Raw genomic sequence first — 11,484 nt, 5'->3', positions numbered from 1 at the left:
CTTTCCCAGTGTTCCACGGTAAGGAGACGGTCTCCCCCCTCCTCCCCCGGGTCACAGTTCTGATTTCCACCGTGGGGGCCGCCTGGGGGGCTTGGCTGGCTGCCCTTGAGGGGGCCTGGGCCCCCCAGATGTGCCCTCAGCAGGGGCAGGGGTCCCGGACCTCCCACCCTAGCCAGAGCAGGGGCGGGAGAGCCGTCCCCGGGGAAGGTGGGCAGGCAGGCAGGCACGGAGTGGCTTCCTCTGGTTCCATCTGAGTGGTATCCTCTCAAGGGCAGGGCTCGGCTTCCTGGGGCTCGGGGACTTCCCTGCTTCTCACCCTGCCTGGCCCGAGGGGATGCCTCGTGGCTCTTGCTGAGGCCCGGAGAGGTGGCAAGCTCTGGGTCTGGCCCGCAGGCAGGGGGCTGGATGAGATGACCCCCAGAGGCCCTTTCCAGTCTGTCATTCTCCTCTGGGGGTCTACATCTCTGTTCTGACTCTTGGCGAAGTGCTCCCTCTGTATGATTGGGACCCCTCTGCTGCCCGAGTTTCTCCTGGTTGTGTGGCTTGCAGAGACGGGGGCAGGAAGGAACAGTCTGCCTCCTTCCTTATCAGTGCTCAGACCTACCAGAGCTCTAGACCCGACTGCCCCTGGCCCATACTGGGACCTCTCCGCTCTGGGCAGAGGAGACAGCTGGTTTTGGTCTGTCCTTGTCCCTCCTTGAGGCTGAGGAAGGAGAATCTTTTCTTTCAGTGCCTTTCCTCTGCTGGAAGAACTTTCCTTCGTTCTTCCCTAGGACGCTGGCTGATCTCTGAGGGTGGCTGGAGTCTGCCCTCAGTCCGCAGACCTCCCAGGGCCTGGTGCCACTTTGGTCAGAGCCAGGAGCAGCTTCCTGGATTGGGTCAGCCGGAGTTTCCTGCTCGGTCAAGATGCAGGGCTGGCAGCCTGGCAGGATGTCTGTGTTTGTCAGGGACCGAGATGTTAAGGCCACATTCTTTTGCCAGCTGGCCTTCCCTCAGCCTTGACCTCCATCTCTGCCCTGGTGCTCAGCCTCTGGCTTCGTTCGGCAGGAGGGGTGAGAGGACAGGTGGGTAGTTGTGGAGGCCTGCGGTCCGTAAGATGACGGAGTGCATTCTGGGAGGGGACTGACTTTCCCAGTTGGCAGGGGCGGAAGTAAAAGTTGTCTCTTGAGCTTCCAACGGTGGAGATGAAAGAAGGGGATACAGATGGGCACAGGCATCCTTTGCCTTGCCTCCCGGCTGCTTCCCTTCCCTGGATTGCAGCTTAGCCCCAGGGGCTGGAAGAAGAGCAGGCAGGAATGTCCTGGAAAGAGGGCGGGGCTCTAGCTGCCCCGAATGAGGGTGTCGGCCAAGGCGAGCTCTTAGGATCCCAGCTCCTGCTGGAAGGGGTTCCAGCGACACCGCATCCCCCAAGGAAAGCAGAAACAGAGGGGGCTGGGACCTAGAAGGTGGTGAGGGAGGTGCCATTCTCCGACTCGGAGAGGCTGCTCTTGCGCCAAGTGGGGAACACCTGGCAAAGGGACGCCGGGCCGGCACAGCCCAGCTTGGTGAGAAGGCGCGACAGGTCGCTGCGGAACTTCACACCCGCGAAAGTGTAGAGCATGGGGTTGAGACAGCAGTGCGCCAGGCCCAGGAACTCGCTCATGGTGATGGCCACGGAGAGGTAGCCGTTCAGCTCGCAGCCGTAGCCCACGGTCTTCAGCCTCGCCAGGGTGTCCAGGAAGATGACGACGTGGTAGGGTGACCAACAGAGGAAGAAGACACTCGTCACCAGGATGGCCACCCGGACCGCCTTCTGCCTCTGCGGGCGCCGCTGGGCCTGGCACAGTCGGTGCACCACCCCGACGTAGCACCAGCCCATCACCAGCATGGGCAGCAGGAAGCCCCCGACGTGGTAGAGGAAGCGGGAGGTGAACCAGGCCTTGGTTTCGGCCTGGTTCTCCTGGGAGAAGGTACAGCGCGGCAGCGAGTCGTTGTGGTGGGGTTGGCTGACCTTGGCGAAGAGGATCTCGGGCAAGGCGAAGCAGCAGCCTGCCAGCCAGACGGCGGCGCAGGTGATGTGGACGGAGAGGAGGCGGCGGTGGCGGTAGGCGTGGACGGCGTGCACGATGGCCAGGTAGCGGTCCACGGCGATGCAGGCCAGGAGCAGGCTGCTGCAGTAGAAGTTGATCTTGTGCAGGGCGATCACAGCTTTGCAGAGGAACGTGCCCAGGAGCCAGCCCACAGAGCCCTCGACCACGGCGAAGGGCAGGATGAAGACCAGCAGGAGGTCGGCCACGGCCAGGTGGAACAGGAAGGTCTCGGTGGAGCTGCGCGTTTGTCGGTGCCGCTCCAGGATCACCAGCACCAGGATGTTGCCCATCATACCCAGGAGGAAGATGAAGCCGTAGGCCACCGGCATGAACACAGCCTTGAAGGAGGCCAGGAGGGGCCCCTCGACCGTGGAGCAGAGGTGATTTTCCACCGCGGGGCTCTCGGTGCTGTCACTGTAGTTGCCGAGCTCCCTGTACTGCGAGGGCGGGGAGACAGCAGGGCGGGGGGCTGAGGACCCGTCTCTCCCCCTCACACGGGGACCCTGACTCCCCTGTCCCCCCACGCCCCCATGCCGCTTTTGTCCCTGTGCTCCCAGTACGTCCCACCGACCAAATCCCCATCTCCCCTTGTGTGTCCACGAACCAATCACTTTGCCCTTTCCCACTTCAGTTTTGGTCTGTAAAAGGGACTGATGCCTTGCAGGGTCCTGACGAAGCTGGAAGGAGATACATGGCGTATAGAGTGGGGAGAGGCTTCTCTGAAGGGCCGCGCACCTGTAAGTTACTTTATGTTTAGGTGTCCTCCTGAACACGGAAGGCTGTGGGCGCCCGGGCTGGAATCAGAGCTTCAGTTTGGGGAATGGATCTGGTTGGGGCAAGGAGCCATGTGGTCCGGTTCTGAACAGAGCAGTGGGCACTAAAGCCTAAGATCCTGCTGAGGGGGTGGCTGCTGGGGTGGCCCCCCGGCTTCCTCTTGGGGTGTCTCCCTATTCCTGAATGTCTTCATTACCCCTGAAATGGTAGTGACGGCCTCCTGGTTTGTTTAATGTGCGCAACGAGCTCGGGTATGGGATATTCCTATCCTACCCGTGTGTCTTGCTAACGGTCGGGTGCGTTTGAATCCACGTCGCCCCACCTCCAGAGCCCATCCTTCCACCACTACGCAGTTTCGTCTGGGGTTCCCTCCCTGCTACTTCCCATCACCGGCCGCCTCCCTCCTCTGCTTCCTTCTCTGCCTCAGAAGCAGGTGAGGAAGGGGTGGTGCTCTTCCAAGAGAAGGTGCTATGCCCACTTTGTCTCCGGAAGTTCCTCCTCAGCCTCCTCCTCCTCCTCCTCCTCCTCCCCGCCCTGCCCCTCGCCACCGGAGCTCAGGTTGTTTACCCAGCTAACCACAAAGGAAGACATGGTATCTGTTTTCATACCTTTCACTCACAGCTGTCCCTCTGCACCTGCTCTTCCTCACTTCCCAGCCCCGCTCTCCCCCTCCACCCTCCACCAGACCCCTCCCCAAGGTTTCAAAACCAATTATAACCAACTTCTGTGGGTTGAAAAAGACACTTGTATAAATGATGAGCCCCAGGGAGGGAGAGGATGGGAAAGGATACTCTGCACAGAAGCTCTAGCTGGTCTCACGCTGCCCTTCTTCCAGGAGAACGAGGGGCTTGCACAAACAGGGGGTGGTTGCCCTGCCACCCAGGGACCCCGGTTGCGGGTTACACACTCACTCTCAGTGGGCAGACCCATTCTCCAGCCTGTGTCTTTCCTTCTGGTCCCAGGGACAAGTGGGTGTTGGAGAAGGGGGTGGGAGTTACATTTGTGCGATGACCCAGCCATCTGCCTCCCCCACCCCAGCGTCCCTCCACCATAGCCTCAGTCCAGCCCTCCTTCACCCTACTGCCCAGGACTACCGTCTCTCCATGGCCCCATTCCAGCAACTTCTCCACCTTTGTCCATCCCCTACACACAGGAGGGATTTTCTGTGATGGTCCCAGATCCCATCAGTGTCCTGCGTAAAGTCCTTCATTGGTTCCCCATTACCTGTAAGCACGGGTTTTCTTCTCATCTTTACCCCCACCCACCCACCCAATTTCACATTTAATAGCAAAGCCAATTATAAGAAGAAGTTGTGCGATAAAATTAATCAATAGAAGATTGGAGTAAGCCAATCCCAGCGCATTCACGCAATAGAATACAATGCAGTCCTCACAAAGAAAGGTTTGTCTGCATGTTGTCTTAGGGAAAGAAGGTTAACACACAGTGCCCCATTTCAGACCCAATTGCGGGGCACTCCACACTGCCCCCAACACCCCAATGCACCCTTGTCTCAGAGTCTTTGCTCCAATTCTGCCTTGTGCGGAGCACTCCTTTGTCCCCATGATTGCCTGGCTAATGTCTACGCTTCCTTCAAGGTCCCACTCAGCCCCACCTCCCCACCTCCCTCCTAGCTTGGGAGGAGATTCTCACAGTCTGCGGGGTCTGCGAGTCTTTATTACGGCACTGGGCATTGCCATGTGCATTTCCTCACTAGCTGGCGAGCTCCTGAAGGCTAGCCCTTTGTGTCCCCCTGACAAGGCCGTGTGTTTCACGCATGACAGACATGCAACAGATGCGTGCCCAGCAGCTCTGAGGGCAGGTTCCCAGAGACACCAGACGCCCTTGTATTCTGACACCTTAGGCAAGTCCCTCTCTGGGCCCCTGCGGAGACTCAGACACTCCTCTCCCCCTTCTTTGGTTCCTGCCTCCTCCCAATGCCCTCGACAGCCTAGAGCCTGTCTTGGGTTCTCTCACCATATTGGGAGCGATGTCCAATACTGTCGTTTGACTCATGTTGGAATTCAGCAGGAGGTAAATGGGGAAACCGTGAGAGGAGTAGTCTCCATGTGGAGCAAAGCAATTCAGACCCAGGGTGAAGAGATGCAGGGGCCGGGGGCCGTCAGTGGGGCTGGATGGCACCTGCCTCTGGGAGGAGTGTGGCTGTCCCACTGTGTGGAGGGCTTAGGTACAGCCAGCCTATCTGGCCCAGAAAGCCCTTTATGAGAGCCACTCAAGTCCTGACCCTCTAAACCGTCCAGGCTGATTGGTTTATCGCTCATTTAAAGTCAGCACAGTGGGATATGCCCCCAGGACCCTTGAAGGCCCATCTCCTGAGAACCCAGCTTTGGAAGACGGTTGAGGGGAAACGATCTTGCCCTCCTTGCCAAGACGTATTTGTTTGGCAAAGCGCTCAGGCAGGGAGGGGAACATGGGAGGAAGCTGGTTTGAGGGGTGCTGGGAGCTGTGAGTATGTCTCAGCAGGAGGTGTCAAACAGACATTTTGGGGGCTTGGGAGTGGTACATGTCAAAGCCACTTCCCATACCTAGGGGGTCAGTCACCTCCACCCCTCCCCAAACCGTGGAGGGAGGTAGTGAAGCAAGGTTAGTTCTGGTCTGGTGGGAAGTGGAGGGATCATGAATCCTCTATAGCGTGGGGAGTGGGGCGCAAAAGGGACCCCTCCAAGACTCATACCCACAGGGAGCTCAGGGCCGGCGATCTGGCCGAGTGCTTACTCATTCTTTGACATCAAAAGCCTCCGGGGCCCAAGGCCCTCATGCACACACCTGCTCTGGGCACCCAGCATAGACACAGCCACGTGCCCAGGTCGAGTCACGACAGCATGCGGCCTAGGCAGGTACCCAGCAGAAAAGAGCAAGCACAGAAGCCAGGGACTCGTTACCCAAAGAAGGCAAGCAAACACGAGTGGGATGCAGCTGAGCGCTGAGCCAGGAATCTAGGTAGAAGATTGCTGTGAGCACGGGGGTTAGGGGAGGAGAAGGAGAACATTCCGGGTCCCGGTATTGAGGAGGAGAGAGGACGGGCGGGGGGCGGGGGACCAACGCCTCACAGGCCTGCACTGGCCAGTGGGAAGACCAGCAAACCGGGGTTCTGTGTGAGCAGGTGGGACGGGGCTGACAGGGGCGTTCCTCGGGAGTCTGCCCTGGACCCCCTCCTCTTCGATCCTCTCCACCCCATCTCGGGTGACACGGCTGGGGAGCACGTCCACAATGCAGAGTTCTCCACAGCCTGGAACTAGAGGCCCAAACTGACCAGATGGAATTGGTAAGGAACAACGGAGAGACCGAGACCAGCGTTTAAAATTTCAACCGTCTGGGGACAAGTTAGGGAAGCCCTGGCTTACCAACAGTTGATGAGAAAAAGACCTGAGAATGTGTTGATCGCCAGCTTCAGATGAGTCACAGGGTGATGTGGCTACTGTCCCCATACCCTAGGTGAACAGAAACCCGTAGGTGGGCAGCTGACACCACCCCGGTTTGTTTGGTCTGGACAAGGGTGACCAGTTTGCTGAGGGGTCTGGAAATCCCCACCCTGGGAGGAAGTTTTCAGGTCCTGGCGCGAGGAGTCTAGGCAGAAGAAGACTGGAGTCCAAGAGAGCTGCCTTCTTCGAGGCCTAGAAGAGCTACCGTGGGCAAGAGGGCAGCATGGCTTACCGGGAAGCCCTAGAGGGCAGACTGCGAGGAATGGGCAGAGGTTGGGGCACGGGGTGTTTCCATCAAAGGAGAAAGAACCTTCTCCCAGGCAGAACTCTCCAATAGGGGGTTGGGGGGCCGCTGGGAGGAAGAGGAATGTCTGAGCTCGGGTGTGCGGGGAGGGATTCCTGCCCTGGACAGGAGGCTGGGCCCTGCCCTCAAATGCCCCCTCACGCACAGCTCCCAGATGCTCCGATTCTCTGGCGGTCATGCTCTGCCCAGGGCTGAGCGGGTTCTCAGCATGAAATTCATCGAGCTCAGCACCTGCGTGGGAGCTTTGTTGCCCTAGCTCGTCTGTGGCATAGCCAGAGAATGCCCCAGACTGACCTTGCGGCTCAGCCCCCAGGAGAAGGCAGGGCTGCTGAGTGTGGAGCTCATCCAGCCAGAACCCCAGGACTCCAGGGGCCTGAGTCATCCTGGCTGTAGGAGGCCTCTGCACACAGATGCAGGTCGTTGCTCTGGCCATAGGGAGCACACGCAGGCTCCATCTCCTTTCAGGTCCCTGTCTGGACATTCCCAACCAAGAGTCAGGGGCTGTGAATGGGGCCAGCCGGGCAGGCTCTCCTTCCAGCCCTCAGGGGCTTGAGCGGGGAGGACATCTGGAGGATTGAGACTGGGCTAAGGGTGCAAATGGGGGTCTGTGTCCCTAACCCCACTCTTCCTTTTGAGGGTCCACACTCCCAAAAGACCGTCTGAGACTCCGGCTTGCCACTTGTCACATCACCCCCTTGCTCCCCCTCCCCCCTTCAGGAGCGAACCTACTTGAAATATTTCGTCCTGTCATTCCTGAAAGACTACTCAGTCTTGTCTCTTGATTCTCAGCACCTTATCCATGGCCACTTTTTATGACATTCTGCCAGAGGGATGGGATCCCGTGTCCTTAAGGAAGGCAAGAATTCCTGATGGACACTGTGGTCTGTACGCCTGAGCCCAGATTCACCTCAACACTGACCTCTCCCCAGGCTGGCCCTGGGTCTCTCCCTCATCTCTCACCCCTCAGGTCACCCCCCAGTTGGGGCCTTCTCCCCTGGGATGCCTCTGGGACTTTTGACCTATTTTGAGGGGGGCTCCTTCCCTCCCCCGAGGCATAGCCCAGAAACGGCCTGGTTTTAGTTCCTCTTCCTTTCCCCTTCTTGATGAAATGAGATGGTGATGCTCTGATCACAGTGAAATGGTTTTGGCGGATCATCACTGAGGAGGAGTTAGGGGGAGCCAGGTCCTGGGACCGGACCAGATTTGCCCTGCTCTCCAGCAGCTTCCTCTCCAGGCTCGTGTGTAGGGTGGGGCTGGAGGTGCCGTTTCTGCCCAGCCCCTCTAGGTACCCCAGCCCAGGCCCCAGTGCTGTCAAGAGGGGGGCTCGGCACTCCCAGATCAAGGTTCCTGTGGACAGAGACTTTTCTAGGTCTGCCTAGATCTGCCTTCCTAGCAGGATGGGTCCCTGGTATGCCCACCCCAGGGACCTGGCTCCTTATTCCTTGTGCTTAGCCATCTAGAGTTTTTGTTTGGATCCTCCACTCATGGGAATTAGCAGCTCATCTTTTAAAAATGGGCATTTTAAGGGGCTAGAGTTGATCTTAGAATTCAGGAGGTGGAAGGGAAGACAGGATGACCAACACTTGACTATGACCAAGGGCCCTCAGTTCTTAATCTAACGTTAGAGTGTAAAACCCTTCTTCTAGGAAAGTGAACCAATACTTGGTTTGGACAAGGACAGAAAGGGGATAGGAAGTAAAAAAGCATAGAAGTGAGACTAACTTCAGAGAGAAATGGGCTAGGACTTTTAATACATCACAAGTCAATAAATACGTATTGAGAAGCTACTACGTGCAAGACCTTTCTTCTACTCTGCCATCCTAGGGCCTCTGTTCCACGAGACACTGTCAAGGCCGCTATTAAAACTGCGCCCAGCCCTGCTCTGAGTGAGTGGGGTGGAGGGAGAGGGTCTGTGCTCCTGAGGGGGCGACAGCCCCGGAGAGAGAGCATGTACAGGGAGCAAGGGAGGGCAAGATGAGGCATGGGGAGCTGGTGGAAGAAGAACTCCAGAGCCTCAATGGTCCCAGGACTCCTGGGCTCCCGACTAGACTCTGATCGAGGGAGGTCGGGCGTGCTCATGACTGGCCCAAGACCACTTATGTGCGTTGTGACATGCAACAAGTAGCCAAGTCTGTCTCCCTGGGCTGCCGGTTTTCTTTCATATATGGGACATACCCTGTTGTCCCCTGCCCTCTGCCACCACCTGTCTCTAGTAGGTCACGCTGCAGAGTGAGGCATGCAGTTAGGGGAAACTCTTGAGATTTCTCAGAAGCCAGGACCGGCCAGGTCTTGGGTTGGTTATGATGTTATCCAACTGGGTCAGGGCTCGTGGTCAGCTCGAAGCTGTGGGCAGAAGAAAACACCCACTGACCTAATCAGGTGAGGTCAGGGGCCAGGACGGGGAGCCAAGGTGGGCTCATGGTGCCTTGTCAGGGCGGTGGAGTTTTAGTCTGGTCTAGGGTATTGCCCAGACTCTGTGATTACTCTCAGGGTCAACTTCATGGGCACATGACCCTACACTTAGAAGAGCTCCATGCTTGGTTTAGTGCTCTGCTGTTGCTATCTTGAAATTCTTAATAATTTTTGAAGAAGGGGCCCTGCATTTTCATTTTGCGTTGGGTCCCACAGGTGAGGCAGCAGGTCTGATTAGACGGATGGTTCTGGCTCTGCTTTTATCTGGGGATTGGATCTGAAAGGCCGGACTATGGGTAATTAGCTCTTCCCCCCTCCTTCTCCCCTTGTTCTACTTAGAGGTCCAAGCTTTGGGATCTGGACAAGCGAGAGGCAGAATTTTCCAAGCAAGTCTGAGAACATGGTTGGTAGAGTTCTAGTAGAGACTCCAGCCGGTGGAGCTAGAAGGTGTTGGGGAATATCTCAGGGTGAGTTTAGGGTCAGGAGAGCTAGTGGGCATAGGAGAAAGGATTTGGATCCTTTATGATCCAGCCCAGAGTGCAGCTCAAAGAGAAGTCCTTTCCTTAGAAGTACCATTGGCCATGGGGAAAAAGGAGGAAAGGAGGAAAAAAGTTCCCCAAAGATCCTCATAAACACCCTCTCCTGCCTATATACAGGAGCCCCAGGGTTCTGGTGAGCTGTTCCCTACACACATTCTTTGGGAGCCTGGTCACCTGAACCACTCTGGTTCACAGGAGGGACTTGGGTGGGTGGCAGAGTGTGATGCTGGGGACCATTTTCTTAGCCCATCCAAGAATACCTTATCTCTAGAGATTCCAGTCTTTTGAGGGGGGGTCACAACATGCTTTAAAAAATTCCTAGGATTAACACAGAGTTCTCCCACCAACTTGGCATCCCTGTGCCCCTGGACTCTGACCCAGTATGTGGTCCTCTTCCTTACTGACCACCTGCTCTCATGCGTCATTCCTTCAGCACATAATTATTGTCTAAGAGCTTCCAGTGAGTGGGGCTTTTTTTCCTTTGTGGGTAGACTGTAAGCTATTTGAGGGCCAGAACCAAAGCCTCAACTTCTCCATCCTACATAGAATGTAGTACCCCAATGATAGAATCGTAAAGCCAGAGATGAATAAATATACTGAAGCAATGCCAGGTTCCCAACAGTAAGAAAACCTCCTAAGTATTTTCCCATCCGGGCCCTTATTCCACCCTGAAGAGATAAGGAGAGGATCTTCTTTTGAAGAATGGAGAGGCAAAGTGACTCGTTCCAGGTCACGTAGCAAGTCAGGGAGGATGCAGACCGGAACCCATACTTCCAATTCCCCCGAAAGAATGTCTATTTCAAGCAACAGCTCTACTTATCTCCTTCCTCCATGGAATGGGAAAATACAGTCTTAAAAAGCAAGAACCCTTGGGCCTGCCTCGATTCTGCCAATTCACAGTGGGAAGGGACTCCACAGCTAGCCCCTCTTCCCTGGGCCCTGGGCACAGCATATCTAGAATTCCAAGCAGGGCCTGGGTGACCAGCTGTCTCTACTCACCACATCTTCCAGGTTGTAGTTCATAAGGTCCATGTCCAGGGTTAGGGGGTAGTTCATGCTTGTAGCCGTATGTCAACCAGACTGGTCACTGACTGATGTTGAGAGGCTCTGTGGTGCCTATAGAGAGGTGACAGCCATCAGCTGCAAATTTAAACAAATGAGCTGCGCACTATCTCCCGGGCCTGTGTAGGACCCGCCGTCTGCCTCACAGCTCATCACTTTTTTTTCCACTGGGTCTTTTCTGTTGTTTTTTTTTTTTTTTTTTGAAGAAAAAGGGAAAATCCCCACAGCATCAGTGCTAGTCAAGCATTTCAGCCTCTTTCCTGGCAAGGGTTGTCTCAATGGGGCTTGTGACCGATGTGAAGGCTGCCCCTGGCTTCTCCGACCTGCACCTCCCCAAAAGGGAGTCGTACCTTATAATGAAAACCACCACACCAGTTGGTGGGGCAACAAGGGAAACTCCGCATAGAAAGGGAACAGGAGGAGAGCCCTTCCAGGACCTCTTCTCCCAGCCACCTTCAAATCTTCACCTTTCTCACCACTAGGGAGATCGTTCATCCGGTTCACCCCAGACTGAAAGTCCCTTGTCCTGGGAAACCCCTCACTCCCAGGCAAATGGGGACACTTGGTCACCCTACTTGCTACCATCCTTTTGCCCAGGCAGGGGCAAAACCCCTTCCCTTTCCAGCTCAAGTTCAGGAGAGAAAGGTTAGAAATTTTCAAAGGGAACAACACTAAAACATTACTGGAAGTCAAAAATGAAATTACCCAAATTACCAGCAGAAAAATATAAGTAGTCACAGAGTCATCTTCTGACTCAAAAAAGAATGATGTTCTAGCTGCAAATGAACTTGGTTGGCACCTAATTATTAACATCAGAGACTACCCAGCTGGAGTAGAGTCTTACTCAGGAGGACCCCGAGGTTCAGATGGGAGAGGAATATCCC

At 56.0% G+C, this 11,484-nt stretch overlaps 1 protein-coding gene across 1 annotated transcript; it reads right to left on the bottom strand.

Moving 5' to 3' along the window:
* Nucleotides 1-1,298: 1,298 nt before the first annotated feature.
* On the bottom strand, nt 1,299-10,608 carry CXCR5 (C-X-C motif chemokine receptor 5). Its single transcript, XM_035009095.1, has 2 exons — nt 10,538-10,608; nt 1,299-2,506 (listed from the first exon to the last, which is right to left on the bottom strand). The coding sequence occupies exons 1-2, from the start codon at nt 10,592-10,594 to the stop codon at nt 1,439-1,441; spliced, it is 1,125 nt and encodes a 374-aa protein (XP_034864986.1). The 5' UTR covers nt 10,595-10,608; the 3' UTR covers nt 1,299-1,438.
* Nucleotides 10,609-11,484: the final 876 nt, after the last annotated feature.

Source organism: Mirounga leonina, unplaced genomic scaffold (genome assembly GCF_011800145.1).
Source record: "Mirounga leonina isolate KUSES-001 unplaced genomic scaffold, KU_Mleo_1.0 Mir_153, whole genome shotgun sequence".
Lineage (NCBI taxonomy): Eukaryota > Metazoa > Chordata > Mammalia > Carnivora > Phocidae > Mirounga > Mirounga leonina.
The sequence above is the reverse complement of the archived record's forward strand: the minus strand, read 5'-3'. Positions and strand labels throughout refer to the sequence as shown.